The sequence below is a fragment of the Pimephales promelas genome, chromosome 23 (genome assembly GCF_988280905.1).
Source record: "Pimephales promelas chromosome 23, fPimPro1.hap1.1, whole genome shotgun sequence".
Classification (NCBI taxonomy): domain Eukaryota; kingdom Metazoa; phylum Chordata; class Actinopteri; order Cypriniformes; family Leuciscidae; genus Pimephales; species Pimephales promelas.
Window position 1 is genome coordinate 2891010 of NC_142791.1, and position 27555 is coordinate 2918564.

The window sequence follows — 27555 nt, forward strand, 5'->3', positions numbered from 1 at the left end:
TTAAATTGTAGTTATTTATTTATTTATTTATTTAATTAATTAAATGTAAAAGTCAGGCCTAAAATACCAGGGCCATGACCTCTTGGCTATAACCAGGCAAAAATACCAATAGTTATTTATCATTACATCCACCTCATTTTTTGTGAATGTGCGAGATTCATTAACGCTATAAAAGAACAACAAAGGCAGTACACTGTAAAAAAAATAACTTGAAAAAAGTTGGTTGGTTCAGAAAAAATCCACACTGTTAAAATCTCATACAACAACAAAAAAATCTTGGTACATATTTCCCCTAGCATTTTCTTGTTGACTCAACTTTTGTAGATAACAGTTATACTGAAAATAAGTTGTCTGTGACACACACACACACAAAAAAAAAAAAACATTTAGTTCAGCCAACTTGACATTATTTGTTTTCTGGAGAGATGCAACTATTTTGTAACAAATCTTTTGTAGTTGAGCCAATTCAACTTTTTTCCATCTATTGGAAACAGAGGTTCTTATTAAGAATAAACAGGTTCAGATGAAGTTTGGTCACCATTTTGGTAATGAGCATTTCATGGAGACATGTTTCAATGGAGACATGTTTCATGCCACAATGCATGCTGGGAGCCATGATTTAATACTATGGTTGCTCTCAGCATGTATTGCAGCATGAAGCATGTCACCATTGTTGGGATTCATACGCTGATTCGTGATGTCTGTGCGTGAGACAAAATACTTTTCCCCATAATGTATTTTAGAATTCAGAATTCAGTTTATGAGGCTGAAAACTTGATAATTCTTTCTTTCTTAGCAACAACTATTGTGTTTTTCTAAACACTGTTACAAAGACCACAAACTCACACAAAAAGCCAAACTGACCAACCAAAGAAAACGCTTATCACCAAAATGGTGATGACCAAATTATTTAATGAAAAATAAAATAAATCCCATAGACAGATTTTTTTTTGAATTGGCTCAACCACAAAAGATTTGTTACAGAATAGTTGCACCTCTCCAGAAAACAAATAATGTCAAGTTGACTCAACTAAAGTTTTTTTTTTCTCAGTTCAAATAACTGTTATTTACAAAAGTTTAGTCAACAAGAAAAAGCTAGGGGAAATTAGTACTAATTTTATAAGATTATATATATTAAGATTTTTTTATTGTACTTTTTTGTACTATTGTATTTTTTTTTACAGTAAGGGGTAAAAATGTTTGCACTACAAACCAGTATATAATTAAGACAATACATTAAAATAATATGGTTAGAAATACCAGTTTGGAGTATCAAGCAGCATAACAAGCTAAATGGAAGCACATGAGAATGAAAGCCTTGACATATTCAATTTATAAATGGCTGCTCTCACTCTTACTTTAAAAATAAAGTGGATAAGTATAGCCACAGAGAGCTACTTTATGTTAAACCCATCACAGCAAGTTTGGAACTTGAAATCTCTTTTTTTTTATTGTCATGACTCAAATTAGTTCATTCTGGTTGCATCACCCAGTTTTTGTGTGCCTTATTATAAATAACTGAAGATTTCTCTTTTAAAATATATTTTGTGTCAACTGCCTTGCATTCAAAATGTTATTGGGTTGAAGATTCAAGCAAAAATGAAAAACATGCTTCTGTTTTAACCATGTGGTCAGAAAAATGGTGCTGCAGAAATATAGGCGACAACTTACCTGGAATCTCAACTTTTAGAAGAGAGAGTGTTTTGACCAAAAATATGGGTATCCAGCAGAGGGCATCAGAGAACACAATAAAGAAAAAGCGGTTGGCCACAGCCACATCTTTGTGAAGCCGACTGCGCACATCTGTGGTATTGATGCCAGTTTTATAAATGGAAATGAACATACTGGAGTAAGAAACGACAATCACCAAGAACGCCACCAGATTAAGACCTGTGAATACACAATACACTTAGTTCAGTATATGCACATAAGGACTGACATAAGGAAAGTAATAAGTGGGACTGTCTGTAGATACAGAATTAAAAATTACAGGGTGACCAGATATTCCCGTTTCCCAGAAAAGTTACTGTTTCATAATGGGTAGGCCTACTTAAAATGTAAATTTCACAGTGCCCTTCTACAGTACCATCTCTTGTGGTTTAGTATTTTCCTGACCATCCTAAAAAAAAAAATACATATATATTAAAAATAATAATAAATAACATATATGTGTAGCTATATATATATATAATAACAAAACATTTTTCCACCGCAAGCATTTTTCTTCTTGACACACCTTGAGTTTTTAGCTAGAATTTTATTCAATTAAATATTTTCCGTATAGCCCTCAGTAAATCAAGATAAATCAGACATTATAAATCATCCCCTTTGCCGATTTGGGCTTTAAAAAAAGGAAAGAAAAAAGGTCACCCCGCTTAAATTTATTTTTTTAGAGAATATATACAGTATATATATATATATATATATATATATATGGTCCCACTTTATATTAAGTGGCTTTAAGTACTATGTACTTACATCGAAAAATAAATACAACGTATTATTGTGTTCCTGTTGTATTGTAAAACACTTTTGCTGTTATTGAGGTATGATACGGGTAAGGGACAGGTGTGGTGGTATGGGTCGGTTTAAGGGTAGGTTAAGGTGTGAGGGAAGGGTCAACTGTGTGTAATTACAAATGTAATTACATAAATTAATTATAGCTGTAATTACATGCTGGTATTTTTCAAATATAAGTATATTATGCATATATTATACATATAAGTATATTATATATATTACCTAATACTTAAAGCCACTTAATATAAAGTGGGACCATATAATTAAAAATACTAAATACATGAACAAAAATTGAATACATCAAAAATCTAATCAGTGAAGCAGAGATATCGAACCAAGAAATATCCCCGTGGAGTATCCTTTGGCTGTTGGTTTCTCCAGTCTATCAGAGTGCAGAGGGAAACAAACTCCATTTCGCCCATAATAGTTCCCAAACAGGTCGTCATTTAGCAGGGGAACAGCTGCTATGACAAATCCCAGAAGCCAGATGAAAGCCAGCACCAACACCGTCTGCACCTTCTCTGGCCGCAGATGGCTAAAAGGGAAAACGATGACTAAGAATTTCTCCAGCGTCAAGTAGGTGAGGAGGAGAACAGATACTTCAGAGGAGAGCATGGCAAGAAAGCCAATTGTTCGGCATTCCACGCTGTCCATCCAGATGAGAGCGTTCCGGTTATATTCGCCACGAAATTTCACATCGAATATCCCCAGGAAGAAGAGATAGACTCCCATCAGACAGTCAGCAACTGGAAAATATAAAAAGCAAAAATAACAATGTCATGGATATTTAAGCATGATACAGTACTTAATATTTTCATAAATGAAAAACCGTCTCGGGTTACTCAACTGTAACCCTGTTCCCTGAAAAAGCAGGGATGAGATGCTGTGTGCTCGTATACGCATTGGGAAAACATCTTTGTTTGACGGGTGTGAAGCATGTGTTCAAACACAGCAAGAAAGATGCTTACACAACCTCTGATGATGAGGTCCATTGGACGTTTCCCTCGTCATGGAGGTTTTCGAAGAAGAGGAGAGACAGTCACTCGGACCTCTCCCCTCAGCCACCGCACAGAATTATATACTCTAAATTTGTGCGCTTAGGGGTCTCCAGTCGTAACCTAACTCTTCTTGAGCTTTATCATCAGTCTGGAAATCATCTCGGCTGAAGCAAGAGATGCAAGCGCCCTCGGCCCGGTCCGAAGAAGCGCCAATGCATACGAGTACGTAGCATCGAGAGTAGCTTTTGAAAGGGAACTGAAGGCTTCTGCAAATTTTATCAGGTCTAGTTGCATGCTATACTAATTAAATTGATTTAAAACAATATTGATCTCTTGCTGCAGCAATTAGTGGTGTGGATATCGACCGCACAATTTCTGTTCCTCATTACCAGGGGCGATTCCAGGATATTATAAATGGAGGGGGCACAGGGGGACCAAGAAACATGGGAAAATCAGAAAATTCAACTGGAAATAAATACTTGTTTAGAAAATATTAAGCACGATTTGATTAAAAAATCTTTGCAATGCCCACAGTGCCCTGATATAAATGGACTAAACAAGAGCCTGGGAATCATTTTGTATTTTACAAGGATTGGACAACACAGTTTTTTTCTAATGCATAAAAAACATCACCTAGGCATTGATTAGTCATCTAACATGATTTATTCTGTGTGTTGGCGTAAGATCTCATGAAGTCTGTCTCTGACATGATTTATTGTTAAAAAAAAACTTGGATGACCTGTTACGGTGTAAAAATAAACAAAAACTCATTAAGTACAAATTACACAAAGTTGCATGTAGCTATGGTGTTAATGTTCTCACATTTTAAAGGGTTAGTTCACCCAAAAATGAAAATTAAGTCATTAATTACTCACCCCCATGCTGTTCCAACCCCGTAAGACCTTCGTTCATCTTCGGAACACAAATAAAGATATTTTTGATTGAATCTGAGAGCTGGATCAGTCCTAGATAGACTGCCTAAGGGACTGGCTCATGACGGCCCATAAAGTCATTAAAGAAAAGGTTAAATATTCCATGTGCCTACAGCGGCTCAATTATAAGTTTATCAAGCGACGAGACTACTTTTTGTGCGAAAAAAAACATAAATAACGACTTTATTCCACTATTCCATTACTTCCTTATGGGCGCATGCGCGAGAACTGAGACGAGGACTTTCTCATTCGTCTACTTCTTGTTACCGGCTGCTCACCGCTTAGGAGTTTTACCGCCCCCTACCGTATAAAATGATGATCCATATATAAGGCGCTCCGGATTATAAGGAACACTGTCGTTTTTTGAGAAGATTAAAGGCTTTTAAGTGCACCTTGTAGTGCGGAAAATACGCAAATTGAAAAGCGTATGTACAGCGCGCATCTTCCTCTGCTTGTAAACAGAAAGTTTTGCGCTTCCAGCTATATCAGCACATCATCTTATACGGTAGGGGGCGGTAAAACTCCTAAGCGGTGAGCAGCCGGTAACAAGAAGTAGACGAATGAGAACGTCCTCGTCTCAGTTCTCGCGCATGCGCCCATAAGGAAGTAATGGAATAGTGGAATAAAGTCGTTATTTATGTTTTTTTCGCACAAAAAGTAGTCTCGTCGCTTGATAAACTTATAATTGAGCCGCTGTAGGCACATGGAATATTTAAACCTTTTCTTTAATGACTTTATGGGCCGTCATGAGCCAGTCCCTTAGGCAGTCTATCTAGGACTGATCCAGCTCTCAGATTCAATCAAAAATATCTTTATTTGTGTTCCGAAGATGAACGAAGGTCTTACGGGGTTGGAACAGCATGGGGGTGAGTAATTAATGACTTAATTTTCATTTTTGGGTGAACTAACCCTTTAATGTTTACCAAGGCATGGCTTTTTTTTGGAAAAATATTATAGTGCTTTAGTTTTTTAAAACAACAGATAAAGTAATATGCATCTATTTTATATTTATGTAAGTCAGGTGTGCTGGAATAACACTAACAAGTCATCTCTACAGATGCAACAGGGGACACGCCCCCCTCCCTCTAGACACGCCCCTGCCCATTACCAATATAAAAACAAGACCATGTGACCAGAGCTGGCATAAAGTTGCTTGCAGAATTGTTCCTCCCAGAGGAGATGTGAAATACTTGACAGATGCTCACTTACTGGCTGTCCTACAAGTCAGTAAATTTAAGAAGACACCAGCTGTCTTCAAGTTTCAGTTGTTTCAGGAACAAGTTATGAACACAACATTCTTCCTTACAGTTTGATGGAATGCATCATTACTCCGAGCCATGCGCTGATATCATACCACCATCTTGTGATTGTATGCGATCTTTGATTCAGGCAGCAAAGGTGAGAAGTAATATTATCTCACCAAGTTTCACATCAAATTGTGAATACACAGGAAAAGCTTAAAATCACAATTTTCAATCAATTAAAAACTGCATCCCTATTGGATGCATGTCGCATGTAAAACTGCTGTATTGGAAAAAAAAAGGCAAAAACACATCTGCCACAGATTTACTGAATTATTAGTAGATTGTTATTGCTCAATACATCAGGAAGTGATCGAACTGTGGAACAGTCTGTAATTTTACTTTGTAAGCAAGTTCAAATTAAAAACACTAGCATAAGACAACAAACAAACTGTCACTCATAGGATTATAGATGCATGCATAAATGTATGAGAATGAAAGCGCACAAGAATATAGGCTACTGTACAAGCAAACCAAATCATAATAGGCTTTACTGACAGCTTCCATTATTCAGATAAAACCCTTTGTTACCCTTGTTTTTTTCTGCTAATACCGCCATTCACGGCGGCCTAAGCATTACTGGGTATATTTTCGGTCCAAAAAAAATGCTTTTTTGTTATTGCCATTGTAGGATGTGTAGCCAAACTTTTTTGGAGCAATTTCAATTCGGGCCGTGTGTGTGTCTTGCAACAATACATTTTTGAATAATAGTAAATAACATCAACAACAACTACTAATAACAACTTTGTGCTGTACACTTCATATAATTAAAAAAAAATAAAACAATAATAATACAAATATTATTCTTCCATTCTTATATATTATTCTTCCATGTGCTCCTTTCTGATCATGGAAATGTAAAGGAAATTTTAAATGAATTGTATGTTTGAAAGAAAGAAAGAAAGAAAGAAAGAAAGAAAGAAAGAAAGAAAGAAAGAAAGAAAGAAAGAAAGAAAGAAAGAAAGAAAGAAAGAAAGAAAGAAAGAAAGAAAGAAAGAAAGAAAGAAAGAAAGAAAGAAAGAAAGAAAGAAAGAAAGAAATCTATTTAAATGCATTACTTTTTTTAATCAAATATATGAAGTGTTCCATTCTTATTTATTATTCTTCCATTATAAATTTCTTAAAGGAAATTTCAAATGAATTGTATGTTTGAAAGAAAGAAAGAAAGAAAGAAAGAAAGAAAGAAAGAAAGAAAGAAAGAAAGAAAGAAAGAAATCTATATAAATGCATTACTTTTTTTAATCAAATATATGAAGTGTTCAGTACAAAGATCAGATGAATCAATAATCCATTTTGTTCTATTATAAGAAAGAAATGCACACTATGTATTTTTTAATCCATTATTAAAAAATGGTTTCAGCCCTACTCACAACACAGGACTTTAATGCAGGCTGCATGCAGGGTGTTCTCCGCTCTAATGAGGGAACGCATTCCGATGACGAAGAGATTCCCGAAGCAGGTGATGAAGGCCATCACCCAGACGGACACCCGCAGAATCAGGCTGGCTAACAGGTCTTCAACTGATGAAATCCCATCGGTGTTAGGTTTACATTTCCGAACGTGTGGGGCGTAGGAACAGTACTGAAAATCCTTAAAATATCTAGAAAAAACATATGAACAAGCAACAAACTGAGCATCCTGCGAATGCAGATTATTAGACAGACCACACAACGAGAGGTACGTACATGTGGGACAGGTTTCCCATGGGAAGAAACATCTTGGTGGTTATGTCAGGAATTTCAATTCCCTCCAGACTTCTGTTAAACACAAATTAACTTCGCATTTCATCCGACACCTACTAATAGGGTCTTAAAAGCCATTCTTTTTCAGTGCAGAGCATGCAATGACGTTACTTACAAAGACTCCAATTGTACCAGATGATTGAAGTGACTGGCATGAATATGGAGAGCAGGATTGTGGGATATGTTCCTGCAAGCATTAAATGGAAAATGTTAGCCAAAAATAATTTTTCTGATTATTTACTAATCACATTTCAAATCCATTTTTCTTTGAACAGATTTTTCTCTCTAGCCAGTAACAACAGTGAATAGTCATAAGCTCCATAAAGGACATGAAACTAGACAAGCTTAAATTCAATTCTGTAAAATGCTAGCACATGGCTTCAAAGGCTCACAATACTGATTACTTTTCTTGTGCCACCAAAAGAAGACTTGTTTGTTCCATGGAAGAAATAGAAGCACAATGTTTTGGAAGGACATGAATGTAGAGAATGACTCAGTTGTACATTGTGAAAAAACTTTTAGTCCTGACTCTTGCCCCCTTCCTCGGCAGTATGGCAGCAGAAAGTCTGATTCAAATTGCACATTGACACCTTTATGGCATGCAAATGTTTAGACACAGCTATGGGTTTGGGCCTAAAAGAGATCAGTATCTCCTCAAACACCTCCTTTCTGCGGTGAAAGGGATGCCAAGAAAAGCCAACTTAAAAACGCACACACACAAAAAGAATAATTTGACTAATTCTGGAAAGAATATGATATATTCCTGTATATCTTTGCGTTTCTGCTTGTGTAGCAAGCCTAGTTATGATCTGGTAGTTTATCGAACAGTAAGAGTATATATATATATCTACCTTTATACTATGCCAAACAAAGTAATTGGTATCAAATTAAACCTCTCGGTTAGCCACGGCTGAAAATATGTATTAGATTACGATAAAATGTATTTGACGACGTTGTACCATCTTTGGAGTGAATCTGATGCCGTCATAAACAATGCAAATTAGGCAATCAGAAGAGACAAATAAATTTTTCCCGCCAAAGTTTTGTTGAATGTGATTGGCCAGATCGCTCTAAATAGACGTGGATCCAGTCTCCCTTTTAAAGAACGAGGACCGGAGTTCATCTTTGCTTTTTGTCTTTTCCCTTACCTTGTTTTCACCTTCAAGATCTTCTCCTCAGTCCGTTAGTTTAGTTTTTCTTTTGTTTCCCGTTTTGTATTGAACCACGGACGCACAAGGACACTCACTCACGCAGCTGTGTTCAGCAACATAAGAGAACCATACACTCTCAGAAAAAAAGGTACAAAAGCTGTCACTGGGGCTGTACCTTTTCAAAAGGTACACTTTTGTACCCAAAGGCTGCATATTGGTACCTTAGTGGTACATATTAGCACCTAAAATGGACATATTAGCTCCTGAAATTTACATATTAACACCTGAAATGTACACAATAACACTTCAAATGTACATTTTAGCACCTAAAATGTACATATTAGGACCTAAAATGGACATATTAGCTCCTGAAATGTACACATTAACACTTAAAATTTACATATTAGAACCTAAAACATACATATTAGCACCTAAAATGTACATATTAACACCTAAAATGTATTAACACCTAAAATGTACATATCAACACTTAAAATGTACATATTAACACCGAAAATGTACATTAGGACCTAAAATGGACATATTAGCTCCTGAAATGTACATATTAACACCTAAAATGTACATATTAACACTTAAAATGTACATATTAGCAACTAAAAAGTACATATTAGCACCTAAAATGTACTTATTAACACCTAAAAATACTTATTAACACCTAAAATGTACATTTTAGCATCTAAAATGGACAAAAGGTTACCTTTTGAAAAGGTACAGCCCCAGTGACGGCTTTTGTACCTTTTTTTTCTGAGAGTGTATATGCAAGCATTTGTTTTATCGAGCTTTCAAAGCATTTAAGATTTAATATCTTGGTGTCAAAAATGACAGAATTTAGAGTAAAATATCCCTATAAAAATTTTTATGTTGTCCTATTGCATCAATCATGGCCCCAGTAATTAATAAAATGTAAATAAACGATTTGACTGATATTTGCATAACTCACAGTTTCTGCAGACATTTTAAACTCTTGAAAGTGTTTTTCGGAAGGTCAGAAAGTCTGTTGCAAGACAAATCTCTAAAAAAACAAGGAGAAACAAACACAACAATCAGTTATATGTTGCATATGTCGCTTTTTTTTTTTTTGCAACATTAAAACATCTCAATTATGATGTAAGAACTTTATTACTCTCAAATCAAATGATGTGCTGCAGTACTCACAGCTCAACCAAAGATCCAAGAGAATGAAACGTGCTTTCTGGAAGGATCTTGATTTTATTGTCATGCAGTGATCTAGGCATATGAAAAAAATGAGAGAACAACCATAATGTTTCTTTTCAATGAGACTAAACTTCAACATTTTCGTGCGTGTGGAAAGCCTCAGAGAACAGCCATGGGCCCGTTAAACACCGAGACGATAATGAAGTCCTTTCTGTTGCATTTCCAGCTTTTTTCAGCAAGGGCACGCTGACCCTGTTTGCAAAAGATACCACCTCTCCCTCAAAATCTCATTTTAGATATGTCTGACACTTCCCCATCTATTACAAAAGAGAACATCTTAATAATAAACTAATAGAGCCTTGAGAAAACGCCTGGAATGGGTTTGTCGCTGTCAGAGACTTCAGTCTGTCCGAATAAGACAAAATCTTTCTGTCATCACACTGTTCCTAGGAGACATGCTGCTTTCCTTTGCCACAGTTTTAGGAGGAAAACAGTACCAAGACTACAAATGAGTGAAATTCAAAGCTCTCTCTGAGAAACTGGGATTAGATTCCTCTATTTTTATACTCCAAATGTGATCAACCACAAATGAGTCAGCCCTTAGATAAATGTCCCAAGGTATTGATTAACTTGTAAGAAAGTGATGGGAATTAGATTTCTTTCCCCTCAAATAACATCAAACTATGTTACTTTGCCCGAAGCAAAATGAGAAGGAGAACGTCTATTTGAAAAAATAAATAAAAAAAAATCGAATAAAAAAAAGAAAAAGAAAAAAATTGGCAGATGGAATATTAGACAATGTGCAGCATGTATCTCTGAAACCTTTCAATAAATGATTCACAACTCATTCTCAATCTGAGGTAGAATTGTGACTATTGCAAAATTCGCTCTGGTAAACTGCAAAAATTACAATCATGTATTGTAAACGCTTAAAAAATGTAAAAATGGTAAAAAAAACAACAACTACCAAATGAACTGACGTTTAAGGTCACTGTATTTACCAACAATATATGCAGCTTTTATAGTTTGTAGCAATACGCTGATGATTTCACACAGCCGCCATTTTGAAATGGCTCCGGTGGGAAGAAAACCGGAAGTGTCGCCTTTAGGAGAGTCGTGAATGTGATGGCGTGTTATTGTGTTTGATATAGAAATGAGTTATTCTAAAAATTCACATTAATTTCTTTCATACTAATATGAAATATACTTATAGATGTCACCATCCTTGAACTGTCCGTGTGTTTTGATTTACCACGTCTGAGTTCTCCGCCCGCCCTCATCTGTTGCCATGGACACTCATCACCTCCCGCACAGCTGCCTGTCATTTTGTGACATTTTGTCATTTTTTACCTTCACTGTGTATTTAAGTTCCTGCCTGTCTTCACTTCTTTGTCCGGTATTGTTTGTGTCGAACACGCTGTCGCATCTGTGTTCCTGTTCCTGAGTTTCGCTCCATTAAAGAAAGTATTTTTTCTACTTTGATCTTTGTCTGCCTTCTTCCTGACTACATACAGTGAAATTAATTTATGAATAAAAAAAATATAAATTATATGAATAAAATTATTTTTATATATATAATTCAGACAATAAAAAAGAAGCAGGAACGAACTATATAAATATCCTATATTGGATATTAACACGTAATAGTCAGGTTTGCTTCAGGTTGGTAGTCCAAGGCATTGTTGTCTATCACAGTTCTTCCCACCAGAGCCTTGCTTTCGATTTCAAAATGGCGGCTGTGTGAAATCACCATATTATGCTCTTTATATGTTAAAAAAATTAATCACCTTAACAAAAATGCCAGCCTGGATCTGTAATATTTACAGCAAAAGGGGAACAAACCAAATTCTAAGAAATGATTTTTGTGTTGAAGCAGGGCGGAGCAGAGAGTCATGGGAGCCAGTGGAGGGAAAGAATGGACGAAACCTGCATGGCACTCGGAAGGATAGCCGGAAAAATGAGGACAGTGGAGAGAGGACAAGGCCTGCGAAATTTAGTTTTTTTATCATTAAAACTATGCTGAACTAAACAAATAATGTCCTTTTTTGTGGGGAAATGGGTCAGCTCGAATTAAGAAATCAATTTTGGAGCTCCCTAAAAACAAGGGAGGTCTTGCACTCCCAAACCTTTTGCACTATAATTGGGCTTGCAATATCCAGAAATGTTCATGTTGGGGGAACAATCTGAATTCTGAACCCCCTTGCTGGGTCTACCTGGAACAGTCCTCAGATAAAGGCATAAAGACCATTGATGATCTCTATGAGAGTGGAGTTTAACCTTTCCAAACGATTTGGCCTACTTTAACTCCCACTCATTTATTCATTTACTCATAATAATATTCCCTCGCTTTACTATTCACCCCCCGAATCTCCATTAGACGACTTCTTAAAGCTTGAACCACAGTCAAAACATTATATCTCTGTCATTTATAATCTGACTCACAATATTAATCCTGGCTCAGTAGGGCCAGAGGTGCGTGGGAGCAAGACTTGGGATTTGAGATCTCTGATGAACACTGGGAACGTCTTCTCGATCTCACTCACACATTATCTATATGTGCAAGACATGGCCTGATACATTGTAAGATCCTACATATGGTTACAAATGCTAACCTTGCTAAACTCTGTCAGCGATGCACGTGATAGGTGCAAGCAATCACCAGCGGATCTCATTCATATGTTGTGGGGATGCCCTAAATGATGTGATTACTGGACTGAAATATTCAAAATTTTGATACAAATCCACTCCTGGCCATTTTCGGGATGACTGTTAATGTTCACCTTTCAGTAATGGTTCAAAAGGCTCTAGCTTTTACTACTTTACTAGTGAGACGTCTCATACTTTTGAAGTGGAAACATGCCTCACCCTCTTCCTTTGATACGTGGCTAAAAGAAGTGTTCGCTTGCATTAAATTGGAAAAATTAGAGTATCACAGACTGGTTCTTTAAAAACCTTTGATAAACTGTGGCACCCCTTTTTAGATTATTTCCTGGCTAACTCCCAAGACATTTGAGCTGAGCATTTATTTTATTTTATTCTGCAAATCCTTTAAGATATCAATATTGTTTTTTGCTTGTTTGTTTTTTCATTGGAAGCTGTAGGTTGTTTATTGGGGTATTAAAAGTGGGGAATGATAATTTCATAAATTCAATGTTATTATCTGTTGACTTGTTGTTCCAAGCAAAAAAAGGATTAATGAGATTTAAAAAATAAATAAAAAGATAAAATAAAAAGACAATGCATGCCTGACATGTTTGATGCATTATCAAACGTGGCCCCAGAATATTGTACTCAAATATATACGAAATGTCCCACAGTTTTTAAACATGTGCTTGACATCATTCTCCACAAGCCAAGGGCATCAAACTTTGTTCACTTATTAGAAACACATCCTAATGTCTGACTAAGAACAAGCATTTCCCTTTAGAGATAATGAACCGAGAATTTTAAAAAACCAAACATCTGTACCACATTCAATTAAACTGACTATTAAATCAAATTTTACAACAATTATAAATTGATATGCTGGCATCAGCGTAAGTATAGCCATCGCGTACACAAGGAACCAACTATGGCTGAAGGTAAAAGCACGAAAAACACTTACAGCACTGTGAGCTCGGTGCATGTCATCAGAGTGGAAACATTCAGCAACTCAACGTGGTTCTCAGCAAAGTCCCTGCGGTGAAAGACAAGCCAAGGAAAACAAAAGTAAGAAAAGCAGCTGTAAATTTTAAATACATATAAATCCTAAAGCATTGAGGGTATTGCAGTCTGCGTGAGCCTAAGTAAATCAAAATACACAGTCCCCCTGATGATGTCCATTGTCCATCCTGACTATAATTACCAGAATGCATTGCTCACACAAAAGCTGTAAACGAGTCCGAAGTGCTCGTTATGAATGGGGAAATGCTCGAAAATACACCGACGACACATTTGGCAAAGATACAGGCACTTTGAGAGAAGTTTTCATTGTTAACTCAAGATGTGTGACACAGTCTAAAAAGGAGCTTAAAGGAGTAGTTCACTTTTAAAAAAAACTTTTGCTAATAATTTACTCAACCCCATGTCATCCAAGATGTTCATGTCATTCTTTCTTCAGTCGAAAAGAAATTAAGGTTTTTGATGAAAACATTCCAGGATTTTTCTCCATATAATGGACTTCAATGGGAACCAAACGGTTCAAGGTCCAAATGAGAGTTTCAGTGCAAACTGCAAACTGTTCAAAGGGCTTTAAATGATTCCAGAAATGAACGAATCTTTTTTCAGGTCTTTTGGTTCATTCAATGAACAAAATGAACGAGCTGACTCTGGAAAAGATTCGTTCATTTTGATAAACGAGTTCAAACAGGAGAGTCACGAACACGCATCACAGAACAGAGCAAGGTGACCATTTGAGAGTATAAAACTTAAACTTTGTTTTTTTTTAAATGAGCAATCGTTTCGCTTGATAAGACCCTTATTCATTATCTGGAATCATTTAAAGCCCTTTGAACAGTTTTGCAGTTTGCACTGAAACTCTCATTTAGACCTTGAACCGTTTGGTTCCCATTGAAGTCCATTATATGGAGAAAAATCCTGGAATGTTTTCATCAAAAACATTAATTTCTTTTCGACTGAAGAAAGAAAGACATGGACATCTCGGATGACGTGGGGGTGAGTAAATTATCAGCAAAAGTTTTTTTTTAAAGTGAACTACTCCTTTAATCTTGCCTATAAGCACCCACTTAAACAGGAAGATAATGTCCGACACGTCAAGCGGCAAAACAAAAATCTGTTTTGCTCGCTCTAAACTGAAAAACCAGCTGATCCAGAGATTATTTAATCCTCAAAAGCACTCGTCGTATCACCCGGTACCTTGTAAACATGACTTTGCTTCCAAGTAGACTGATAATAAACGCCGTGTTCCCTTACTCCAGCAAATTACTTACAATCAGCAAATGAGATTAAAGCTTGCCAGAAATTTTTTTCCAGTTTTGAGTGCGATGCGCTTCGGACGTGGGCGTCCTGTCTGAGAATAATCATGTTTATTGGTTATTGTTGACTATAAAACTTCAGAGCACACATCTTTAAAGGTTTTCCAGGAAGTGAGTGTAGTCTTCTCTACAACTCTCCCCTGACTGGAAGGCATGAAAGGCTGATATATGCTGGATCTGGTGGAGTTTATTTACAGGGTAGTCAGACAGCCAATGGCCAGCAGATACAGCATATAGGAGACAAGGCAATAATCAGGATCCGAGAATCAGAGAGGCAGGCGGCAGACAAGACAGAAACCAGGACACAGGCAAGGGTCAAAAAGGCAGGCAGCAGACAATCAAGGAACAGGTTCAGCGAGGGTCGAAGACTTGGATAAAGATAACAGACTATGTAACAATAACAGTGAAACAAGATCAGAAACGCTCGGAATTGAATAAGACAGTGATATTCAGTCATTATTAGACACCGTGAAGTATAATGGCGCGTCCACGTGCACTGGAAAAGATGAGATTTTCCACTTGTGGAAAATATTTACCAGTGTGTTGCGTTCAAGTGCTTTTGCTGTCGTAATGTGGTAAAAAGATGGAGATCCAGGCCTGTTATTTAGCTAAATCTATTTTAGATTGCTTAACTCATCTGCTACAGCAAGAAAATGATTTATCAAAACTCAAAGGGTAAATAATATGCTGTATATTTTCTAGATCATGAAAAGTACATATTTTTAAGGATGGCTGTCGTTCCGAAACTGCGAGATCCTGAAGCGCAGATGTTTCGAAAACACAGATCCGAAGCGTGATTCAAAACACCCATGTCACGTGACCACGGCTAAATGACGCTTCTGAGTGTTCCCACAGCCGTACTTGGCCGGTTCAGCGTTTGATTGATAGGGTCGGGAGTCTCGGGAACAGAACACACAATCCCACATCTGTATAAATGAAGTCAACTCATCTTGACATCGTGGATTTTTGTGAAGAGGATTTTTTGACTGGAATAAAAACCACACTAAATTGTAATTATCTGGAGAGAGTGTATATTGTTAAACAGTGTGTATAACGTTAGGCTAAACTGCAGTGATGTGATGAGCTGGTATGGTATGTTGGTATGTTTACATATGAAGAGTTCAGATTTAATGATGATTTTTATCAAACTTGTTTATTTAAGTTCAAATTACTGAACTTAAATATACAAGTTTGATAAAAAAAATCATCATTAAAGAAGAAAATTTCAAATGGCATTTAGAGGCTTTTGCATATGAACTCTTCATATGATTATGTTTGTATAGTGATGTTTCTATAGGTCTGGTTAGACCAAAGAAAAAATGTCCAGCCTTCCAAAGAAGAGAAATTCATATTTTTAATAAGAATCTCTAAAAAAGTGGGACAATGTTGCTTGATTTCTTTTATTATTCATTTGTCAGGACCAAAATAATATTCTGCAGTGAGGAGCCTACAGATTACAAGCGTCACATATTAGAAAAATATCTACATTAATAAACAATAAAAAAAACACATTTTTAATTCGCGTGTCAAGGTTGTTTCAGATCAACACCTGCAAGTGACCACTAGGTGTCACAGTGGAGAAGGGTGTCGGATTAACATCATAGATTAATATGGCACATTTGGTTCAACTGTTTCGTTGCGTTGAAATACATTTTTGCTATGTTTTAGCTTACCTCAAGGGGCATCCAAGATGTCGGTGTCTCCACAGTATTTTCAATTTTGACATTTTTCAGTCAAACCGTTCTTGTCTGTCAGTCATACACTGGAGGCTAAGGGGGTTCACCAAAGATCATGCACAGAGAAGTCCAAATTAAACATGATTTAATGACTCGTAAATGTAAGTACACATTGATGGCCTAAGACACGAAACGAGCGGTTTGTGTGAGAAAACGAACAGTATTTATATCGTTTTTACCTCGTGTAATCACAGTGATCTGAATCAGTTGTGCAATGTCCAACTGAACCGAACTGAATCAGTTCAATGTTACGCCGGAAGTGATTGCTTGCGTGTGACGTCACTCAATATTTACATGGAGATTTCGGAAGTTTTACCTTTTACTAAACATATTTAGATATACCGAAATCGTCTTCCATTGCGGTTTCCCGTATATATAAATATGTTTAGTGAAAGGTAAAACTTCCGAAATCTCTGTATAAACAAAGACGTGACACAGGCGTGCAAGCGATCATGCGCAGCGCCCTGATCATTTTGTCATGGCTATGATTACAAGAGGTAAAAACGATATAAATACTGTTCGCTTTCTCACACAAACCGCTCGTTTCGTGTCTTAGGCCATCAATGTGTACTTACATATACGAGTCATTAAATCATGTTTAATTTGGACTTCTCTGTGCATGCTCTTTGAGGTGGTGACCATAGACCTCCATTATATGACTGACAGACAAGAACGGTTTGACCAAAAAATGTCAAAATTGAAAATGCTGCTGAAACAAAGACACCTACATCTTGGATGCCCTTGAGGTAAGCTAAAACATATCAAAAATTAATTTCAAAGTGAACTATCCCTTTCACAAAAAGCCTCGATTACATATTTTACCATTCACGCTCTCCGCCATTTTGTAAAGGTCAAAGGTGTCTCATCTCGGCAAACTATTCTACGAGCTGCCCAGTGGAAAATACCCCACGAGGGGGTGTTCATGTGCATTTTCCACATCGGCTTTTGGTATTTACCATAATTACCTTAGCATGTGAACACCATTAATGTGAGAGTGATCAATGGAAACAGTTGCGTGTGTAATCAGTTCAGGGTGTGTGCGCCCGCATAAACAGTCCAAGTCCAATGTGGAGCCAGCCCATCACCGTCGCAGCATTATAGTGAACTATATCTTTTTTTTGTTTTGCCTCCTCTCATTTCTCCTTGATAGAGGACAGCTACTGGCACAGCTTACCCCACTCTCCCCAACATAGGTCAATAAAATGAAGTACTCACAGCCAGCTGAGCTTGGGCATGTGCTGACAGAGACTCGAGTTGGGCAGCCATATCAAGGACGTGTTCACCATAGATCTGCGATTAATCACAAAAATTCAAATCAACCACCTAAAATGTCAACCCAGCCTCGATGGCAGACTGTCACAGCAAGAGTCTAGAAGATCTTTATAGTAGGCTACAAGTCAAACAAACCCCCTGCAGCTCTTCTTCAAGGTGCGACTGAATCAGTTTCAGAGGGAAAACAGTCACCAGACTATCTTTGTGCTGTTCTCTGTTCTGTTCCACAAGCATAATAATTAGCTGAAAATTGTCTTTAAACAGTCCATTATCAACTAACTAAGAAATTAATTTTAAGTCATTAGAAAATGAGAAATTAACATTAACCATGCATTTGAGCTAATTATGCTAATTTAGAGAACAGTTTAATCTGTACTCATAAATGCAAAATTAATGTGCTTGTTATGCAGTGAGCACTTGTGATTTACAAGGTAGTATTTATTTAATAATAAATTGGGTTCAAAAAGTAATTTTCTGTAAATACAGACTCCCGCAAGCTAAGCTTTTGCATGCAACGGCTAAATTTAAACAGCTGGAAAAACGCTCAAGGGATGTACAACTGTTATTTGTGCTGTTATCCAGGAATCACAGAGCGAAGTGAACTGGCTGGAAAAACATTCTGGGCTAGTGTATATCTCCTCCGTCATGACATCAGATAACATCTTCATTCATAAAAGGTAATCTCATGAGGTACTTTTCTTTTGAAAATGTGATGCTTAATCTGTTTTGGATTTTCTATTATTAGTTTTTGCGGTCCCTGAAAGAAACCTGCTTTTCATTGAGATGGAGGAACAAATCAAATTATTATTTTTTTTAATATCTTTCAGTGATTCAGGGATTCAATTATGGTGGTCAAGCCAAAACATAATTCAATTATTGAGGTCAAGGCAAATAATGTGAAATTTCTCTGTACAGTGTGTTGCTTCTCAGAGCTGTAATGGACAAACAATCAGAAAAAGATAATAATGCGTTGAGTTCACAAGGAATTAATTGACAGCACAGTTGATTTGCACACACAGAATTGTTTTGAAGCCTGGTAAACAATGTCTGTGCAATTTGCATACTGCAGGTTTTTTGTTTAGAAATGCTATGCAAAAGTGGCATAAATGTTTCATTTTTACTTTGAAGTTCAAATTAAACACACACCTTAAACAAGTAGACTTTCACAGTGGATTGACAATCAGTAAACTGTTTAGATTGGCGTATCAGGAACATCCACACAGCCTAACATGGATAAGAGCAGCGAAAATAACAGAACCAACATAATGTATTATGGATATCATTAAAGTTCTTAATGAGAATAAATTAAAGTACCAACATAAATCAAGATAAACGACGTATCGGAAAACATTGATCAGCTGATGCGAGCTTGACTGACCTGGCCCGCCCGAACCTGACACTACTCTTGATATTTATAGAATTAATTCATATAATTTGGCGAACGGTTTGACCTAAAAATATCAAAATTGAAAATACTGCGGAAACAAAGACACCTACATCTTGGATGCCCTTGAGGTAAGATAAAACACAACATGAATTAATTTCAAAGTGAACTATCCCTTTAAGACCCTGTTTACACGAGAACACTCGCGGCTGAAAACGTAAAAATATTTTATCGGATGTGCCTTTCGTTCACACGGCGACTGCGTTTTTGGGGCTTAAAACCACACTCCAGAGTGAAAATCGTATAAACGCTCCACCAGTCACCATATGTACGCGGGTTTCCCACCCAAAACGCTCGTCTAAACGCAGAATAAAAAGTGAAAACGCAACGCCACTTTAGCGTTTTCTCTTCAGAATCGTTTCGATCACATTCATACTTAACGAGATTTGGCTATAAAGCACCTACTCTTTTAGTGCTCGTTAAGCAGGTACTTATTTAAATTAAGGACCTACTCATTGAGTATGCGGTTTCGAATGCAGCCAGAGTCAAATTAGGGGACACACACGGAGGTGAACACGGATGATAAGATAACACCAAGAGGAAAGTAATCAAATATAAATGAAACCTTTTCCGTGAGGAGAGGGTAAATATTAAGGAAAAAGTCTTGTGATGTGAAAACCTTTCCTTCTTTTACTCTAGTTAGTTTTGGCACAGACCACAAAGGAGGCATGAAGAATATTAATGACATTAGCCTTCGGGTAACCCACAAGTTGAAATCCAAAAGTATTTGATTTCTTTGGGTACAGACAGTTCTGTATCATGGTGATCTAAGATCTAAAAGTTGTCTCGGCAATGTGTTGTTGCAATAAGAAAATTGGCCGTGTTACAGGGTTTGTGATCCCTAGATCCCTTTCTTTGTTTCTTGAGTGACATCTTGACATTTTCTTGGGCAAAGTTTTTACCAGCATGGAGATTTTTCTTTGACATATCAAATTGTTGCGGGAATTGATTTAATTCACAGTGACTGGCAAATTTTAAACAGAGAAAAAGATAATATTGCTTAATTTCAACCTCCTAAAACAACATTTTCAAGTTTACTTGACTGGTCAGACACAATTGTCTCAGAAACAGGGACAAATTTAAACTAAAAAAAAAAAAACTCTTTGAAAGAACATAAAAAAAAACTTGGAAAGAATTTCCACATGATTAACTTGCTTTATTTCAGCATTATGCAATTGTGTTATTCCAATTTAAAGTACTTGCGACTTGCGTTGGGTCAACTTAATTTGTTAAGTTTGATTCAATCTATCTATCTATCTATCTATCTATCTATCTATCTATCTATCTATCTATCTATCTATATATATATATACAAAATATATTTGTATATAATATATTTATGAAGAGTTCAGATGCAAAAGCCTCTAAGTGCCATTTGAAATTTTCTTCTAAAACGATCATTTTTATCAAGCTTGTAAATTTAAGTTCAGTAATTTCACTTAAATGGCAAAGAAGATTACCTATTAATTGTCATTTAAGTGAAATTGCTGAACTTAAATATACAAGTTTGATAAAAATGGTCATTTTAGAAGAAAATTTCAAATGGCATTTAGAGGGTTTTGCATCTGAACTCTTCATATATATATATATATATATATATATACACTGTATATATATTAGAGATAACAAGGACAAGCTGATTCAAATAAATGCCACACTTGAGAAACACCATGAAATCTTTTTGAACAGCCAGATACTTACAGAAATGTCAGCAACCTCAAACCGATGAACGCATCATGGATAATGCTTTTAAGTGGATTGTGATCCAAGACTCTGAGGAAAAAATAACAATACAAGAACTGAAGTGTCATTTACGAAATGTTAACACCACAGGAATACATTGTTATAATGCCAGATTTTAACTTGCATGTGTTTTTTGTGTGTGTGATCTTTTCCATGTTAGAAAGAAATATCTTGTTGGCACATCTTTTGTCAGAGACTGTGCTTGTTCTAGTGCTGCATAAATGTGCCCAGCCTGCGTTTGTGCCAACATGCCAACCAAATCATTCTTTTTGCTGAATCATATTCATAGCCATATTCTACTAACTCAGAGCTATTATGCCAAGTTTAATTAGTAGGCCTATTTATTTTTAAGGAGACAGTGCCTCGCTGAAAATTAAAATACACAAAATATAAACAAATATTGCAAAATATGGTATGAAATATCTATGAAGTTTGTAAACCCAAAGAATAAGAGAAGTTCACGAAAATAAGATAAATGTAATTAAACGTGCACTACAATATAAACATACAACAAAGAAATGCATATAAAAATATATATAAAATAGAAAAATTACATTTTGTGATTGATATTTGATGCAAAAGATCAAGAAGAAACCATTTTCCCTTTTGTAATTCATTTAACGTGTTGTGATGCATACTCACAGCCAGTTTAATTTGTGCAGATCTCTGAATACGCCCGGGCCTAAATAGGTTATTTGGTTTTGGCTCAGAAACCTGCATAAAAGACAATGTTTAATTAGGGACACAGACTTGAAATTGGTCAAAAGCTCCATTCGCTGTCAAGGTTGGGCATTAAATTGTCCAAAGGACTGATTGTCGGATGTAAAAATAATGAATGGCCCTTTTAGGAATCCAAATGAATATGAGCGCTGCAAAACTCATTTCTGTCTTAGACACAATGAGATGTTTTCAAATGAATTAGAGGAAGATTGGAGCAGTAAAGAAAAGGTAAAAGATTGTAATTCAACAAAACTCTTTACGAAAAATTGATAAGGTCATTTATCATGCAGACCCACTAGACTGGCTTTCCCTGATGAAATATGGTGTTCTACAGTATCATCACCACCCCAGTATTGGGCATGTCCTGCTGTTTACGGGAGCGAGGGGATCTCAGAGCTGCTGTGAAAGAAGACAATTACTATACGCTAGTCTTAAAGACCACCTCAAAAAATAGTCTGCACCCACCTGACCCCATATGAAAAGAGAAGCCATTGTGCTCTGCATCATTTAACACATGCTGCAATTTTGTGAAAGAGCGCACACTGTTCAATATTCAATCGGAAACTGTAATTTCTCATTTCTGAACACCTCTTCCATGACCACACAATCTCTTCCTGGCTTTTAATGTAGGAGCAGTTGCTTATAAAAAAAACCAAAACTGTACTCACAATCTTTCTAGAGTGAATAGTCCACTGAAGGCATGGCTTGAGACCGTCTGAATAGTGTTGTTCTGAAGAAAGCTGTTCAAAAAGAAAGTCAGAACAAATAAGTGCTTATGGATACTATTATTCAGCTGTGTTCATTTGGACGTCTGACAACATAAATGGCTAGATTTTCAGCAGAAGTTCAGCAGAAGCAGAATTTTAACCATAACTTTGTGTTTGCATTACTTATCATAATACACTTCTCAAGCTGTTCACTATTGCCACTGTAAGAAAAAAAAATGACGTGGGCGTTGAAGATCTCCAAAATGAAGTTCATTACAGCATAGCAGCAAGGTAAGCAAAGCACGTTGGGATGAACCCAGAACATCCAAATCTTAAACCGTTTATCTTGTTACTGTTTACCACTCTTAATGTAAATGAAGTTGCTCTTGGTTTAACAATTGTGTAATAAGAAGGTTCCCACACCCATTCCTATTCTACGATTGGCTACCATTTGTTCAGGATGTGATCAACCCAAATGGTGATAATGATAAATAAGGGATTTTGGGGATGAGTTTATTCTAATACATATATTTTGGACTGGAATCTGGGTCAATGCAGTCTACAGTTTCTTACACCACATTTGGTTTTGGTTCACATTAATGTTCTGTTTTATTTTGAGGTTTGCGTAAGCCCTGTTTTATGTTCTTCTTCTTCCTTGGTGTTTTAAGGCAGCTGGCATCCAAAAAGTTGCATTTCTGCCATCTGCTATTTATTATTTTGTCACTTTATACGGTAACACTTTACAAAACGGGTGCCTGAGTATTGATTCATGCTTAACTAATGCACAGATAATACTCAATTAATGTGTAACTAATGATTATCTAAGCTATTCATTAATGATTAGCACATTAGGAACTAATTAAGAGTCTGTAAGGTTAATGTATTAGTTCATACATGAATTGTTATGAATTAAATATGTAATTGTGGATCAAATCCATAATAACTCGTTTTTTTAACTAATGTTGTTAATTAATATGTTAATTACCAGAATGCCTTGTATTTCAACTTCCAGATAATATGACAGGTACACTAATAAGCATTAATACATGATTAATTACTTAAGTGTTAGCGCAAATTCATGTGAAAATTACTACAATTAATAAATGACTAGTTAATAATGACGTGCCCCAACAAGTAAAGTCATAGCAAAATGATACCCTTGCAAATCATTAGCTAATGATTAATTAAAGCAGACAACTGGAAGTTGAAGTGCATAGCTTTGCCTAATTGTGGTAAATAACACATTAATTTACATTATTAGTTAATAAAATATGTTATTAAGGAATTAATTGCAATTCATGTACTAAATCTATTAATCATATAGACTCTTTATTAGTTCCTGATGCAGTAATCATTAATTAATGGTTTAGTTCTTCATGAGTTTTACATTAACTCATGACTATTTGTGCATTAGTTAAGCATGAATGAATGCATATTAGTGCACCCGTATTGTAAAGTGTTAGCCTTTATACTTATATTTGTCTTTCCAGTACAGTTGGAAAATAAAATAAATATTGTTCACTTTTTCCATATTCTAATAAATATTTTTTTACATTATATTGTCCTATACAAAAAAAAAAAATGTGACTGACTGTTTCCTCCTCCTGACATTCATCACATTGACCTGTGGGATGTTTTCCTAAAATACAAAGAGTTCCATTTAAATTACTATGCCCAATCCTAAATCTTGCTATTACAACTTGCTCTTTTCTTCTATTTGACATCTCTCTTATAATACCTACTTTATTTTGAATCGTGTATATACACTCACCTAAAGGATTATTAGGAACACCATACTAATACTGTGTTTGACCCCCTTTCGTCTTCAGAACTGCCTTAATTCTACGTGGCATTGATTCAACAAGGTGCTGAAAGCATTCTTTAGAAATGTTGGCCCATATTGATAGGATAGCATCTTGCAGTTGATATTTTATAACATTTGGAAAAGATAAAGATAAGAAAGATACATTCTTACAACCAAAAATCATTACATGGAAATTAAACTCGAGTATATTTAATGATCCTTGTTTTAAGGGACACATTAAAAAAGAAATGAATCTCTATCTAATTTAATTACAATGGTGAGGTTTCACCTCCTGTCCTATGGGATACTTTGAAGGCTGTCTTAAGAGGTAAAATCATAGCAATATCTTCAAATCTTCAGCAATACCTTCTCTTTGAGAAATAAAACATTAGATGGACTACAAAATAGAGAACTAGAAAAAAGACAATATAATAGATTAAATAAAAAAGTTATGGACAAGATTAACAATTTAGCTATACAAGAAGTAAAGAAGAATCTAATGTTTCTAAAACAGAGACATTATGAAGGGGGATCTAATGCAATGAGAATATAGGCATGGAAACTGAGGAAGAAAATACAATTCACAGAATTAGAGACTCAAAAACAAAAGTGATAAAAAAGTTAAAGGAAATATTTCGAGGTTTTCTATAAAACTTTATAAGAGTTCCAGGGAACTCAAATTGACACTTATAAATTCATACTTGAAATGAAGAGCAAAATAGAAGGATGACTGCTGACATATGTGAATATGAATTAAAGATTGCAATTAGTAGACTAAAACTGAAACTGAACTGAAGTCACCGGGACCAGAGGGTTACACGGCAGTGGTACAAACAATTTAAAAATGAATTAATTCTGGTTATGCTCCCTACATTGAACTGGGTTCTGATAAAAGCACAAACGCACCAAGCTGGAAGGAGGCAATAATCTCAGCGATACCAAAAGAAGGCAAGGATAATGTGGATCCTTCAGACAAATATCATTTTTTAACGTGTACTATAGATTATTTACCTCTATCATGGCCAAATGATTAGAAGAATTTAATCAGACAGGTTTCAAACAGCAACGTCAGACAGAAGATTATACACGAAAGACACTACAAATTATGAATCATATAAAGAATAAATGATATGGAAGCAATAGATGCAGAAATGGCATTTGATTGAGTTTTAAACAGATTTGGTTTGATTTTTATCACAACTTTGATTACACAATATAATTATAAAAACTATTCAGTCTAAACCCACAGCTAAGATTAAAATCAATGGATATCTCTATAGTTTTACCCTAAGAAAAGGGTTCAAGGCAGGGTTGTGCGTTGTCACCATTACTTTTCTAATTATATTTGGAACCATTAGCTCAACACATCAGACAGAATGAGGATATCAGGGGAATTAACATTAAAGGAACAGAACACAAACTCGCTTGTTATGCAGATGATATTCAGGTATATTTAGGGCAGCCAACATATTCATTACCAAAACTGATGGAGTCATTTAAAACATACGGCCAATTATCAGGATATAAGATTAATGTTGGTAAAACACAGTTACTCTCGTATAACAGACACCCCTTGATATGGCAAACTGAATGAATATTTTGCCTATATACCTATTCCAGACCTTACCAATAATAATTAACCGAAATCAATTCAATGAATGGGAAAAAATGTTGTCAAGATATAAATGGCAGGGTAAAAGACCTAGGGTTCGACTTAAAACATTACAGCTAGCTAAAGAAAAAGGGGGTTGGGGATTATTATTTTACAGCACAGATGAGAGCCGTTAGATGTTGGTGAAACCCATCCTATGAAGCCCAATGGAAAAATATAGAGGAGGAACTATCCTCCATCCCTACAGCCAATCCTCGCTGATAGCAATTTACAAGGTCTCATAAATGTTTTGGATAACCCATGGGTAAAATGCACTTTTAATGTATGTAAAACTATAAGGTTGATTCATTTAGCTGACGCTTTTATCCAAAGCGACTTACAATTGCTATATATGTCAGAGGTCGCACGCCTCTGGAGCAACTATAGGGGTTAAGTGTCTTGCTCAGGGACACATTGGTGTCTCACAGTGGATTCGAACCCATGTCTCTCACACCAAAGGCATGTGTCTTATCCACTGCGCCATCACCAAGCCATATTCATGTCTCCACCACTGGAATTACCCTTTAATGAAAGTGTTGATTTTAACCCTTTATGACCCATCCTCAGTCAGACATTTTGTCACTCAACCTTAAACTTATTTTCATCTCAAATTTTGGAATAGATACTCAAACTCCCATTTTTGTTTGACTAAGTCTTTAGATCCATCAATATACAGTAGATCTGTGTACAAGAATTAAAATGCTCTCATAAAACCATTGAGTCCATAACTATTAGTAGTATATCTTCCTTCTGCTTTCTCCCCACCCTACAGCGGTCTCATTTCAACATTAGGTTCAGGAATATTCCACACGATACTCCTGTTAATGGCATATTGGGACAAATAAATACATTTTCCAGACCAAATTTCTTAACCCAATGTTTATCCTTCCATCCAAATCTATTCTCATTCTTCTTTTTATATTCCCAACAGTCATTTAAAATTGCTTGTGTGCGATGACTCTTAATACAACCCTGCAAATTAACAGTACATCATTGTAAGCTTTTCCCTTCTTAATGGCATGTCCCCGATTTCAACCCTGATGGCTGTCATGTGATCTTTACTGTGTGTTAAGTTCTCATTGGTTCATTGTGTAATTGTTCACAGGTGTCCCACCTTTAGTCATCTGTGCATAAATAGCCCTAATTTTCCCATTGTTTAGTTTTATTACCTGTTACTGCTGTGGGTGTGTTTGTTATATTCATGTTTATTTCAGGAATCAAGTCAGGTTTTTGTTAATTTTGTTCATGTTAAATAAACAGCACTTGGGTTCAGTAGACTCACCTTACAACTAGCAGCCATTATGAAGTACCAATTAATACATGATTTACAAGCCTCATTTACTGTGTTAAAACAGTGGGTGGATTGAGACTATTCATTTATTTTCCTGTCATAACTTTCCTTTCGTTGGGATTTTCATGACTAAAGTCATTTAAAGAAAATCTGAAGGAAAACAAGGCCATAAAGTACTAAAACATTAAGTTAAAGTCCCTAATAATAATTGTGTATATGCATGTGTGAGACGGAAAGCAAGCAGCATTTATATGTATCTTTACCTATTTACTTACAGGAACGGACCATAATAATACATTAGAGAATAGAGACACAAACCATCTTTGTCAATCATCACCATACCCACGTGTTACTTATTTCATTAATACAGAACTACAGGTGATTTTTGGTGATC

The 27555-nt window shown here is 35.8% G+C and overlaps 1 protein-coding gene across 3 annotated transcripts in view; it reads right to left on the reverse strand.

Annotated features, from left to right (window-relative positions):
- The window catches only part of rxfp2a (relaxin family peptide receptor 2a), a 66246-nt gene that overhangs the window by 1473 nt on the left and 37218 nt on the right, over positions 1-27555 (reverse strand). For all 3 annotated transcript variants that reach the window (XM_089126259.1, XM_039678222.2, XM_039678224.2), the window contains 12 exons: positions 22377-22448; positions 21631-21702; positions 20947-21018; positions 17745-17819; positions 13425-13496; positions 9821-9892; positions 9606-9677; positions 7609-7680; positions 7437-7508; positions 7122-7351; positions 2856-3266; positions 1672-1890 (listed from right to left, as the gene is read on the reverse strand). In XM_089126259.1, the coding sequence (XP_088982385.1) occupies positions 1672-1890; positions 2856-3266; positions 7122-7351; positions 7437-7508; positions 7609-7680; positions 9606-9677; positions 9821-9892; positions 13425-13496; positions 17745-17819; positions 20947-21018; positions 21631-21702; positions 22377-22448 (1511 nt within the window). The remainder of the gene's footprint in view (positions 1-1671; positions 1891-2855; positions 3267-7121; positions 7352-7436; positions 7509-7608; positions 7681-9605; positions 9678-9820; positions 9893-13424; positions 13497-17744; positions 17820-20946; positions 21019-21630; positions 21703-22376; positions 22449-27555) is intronic.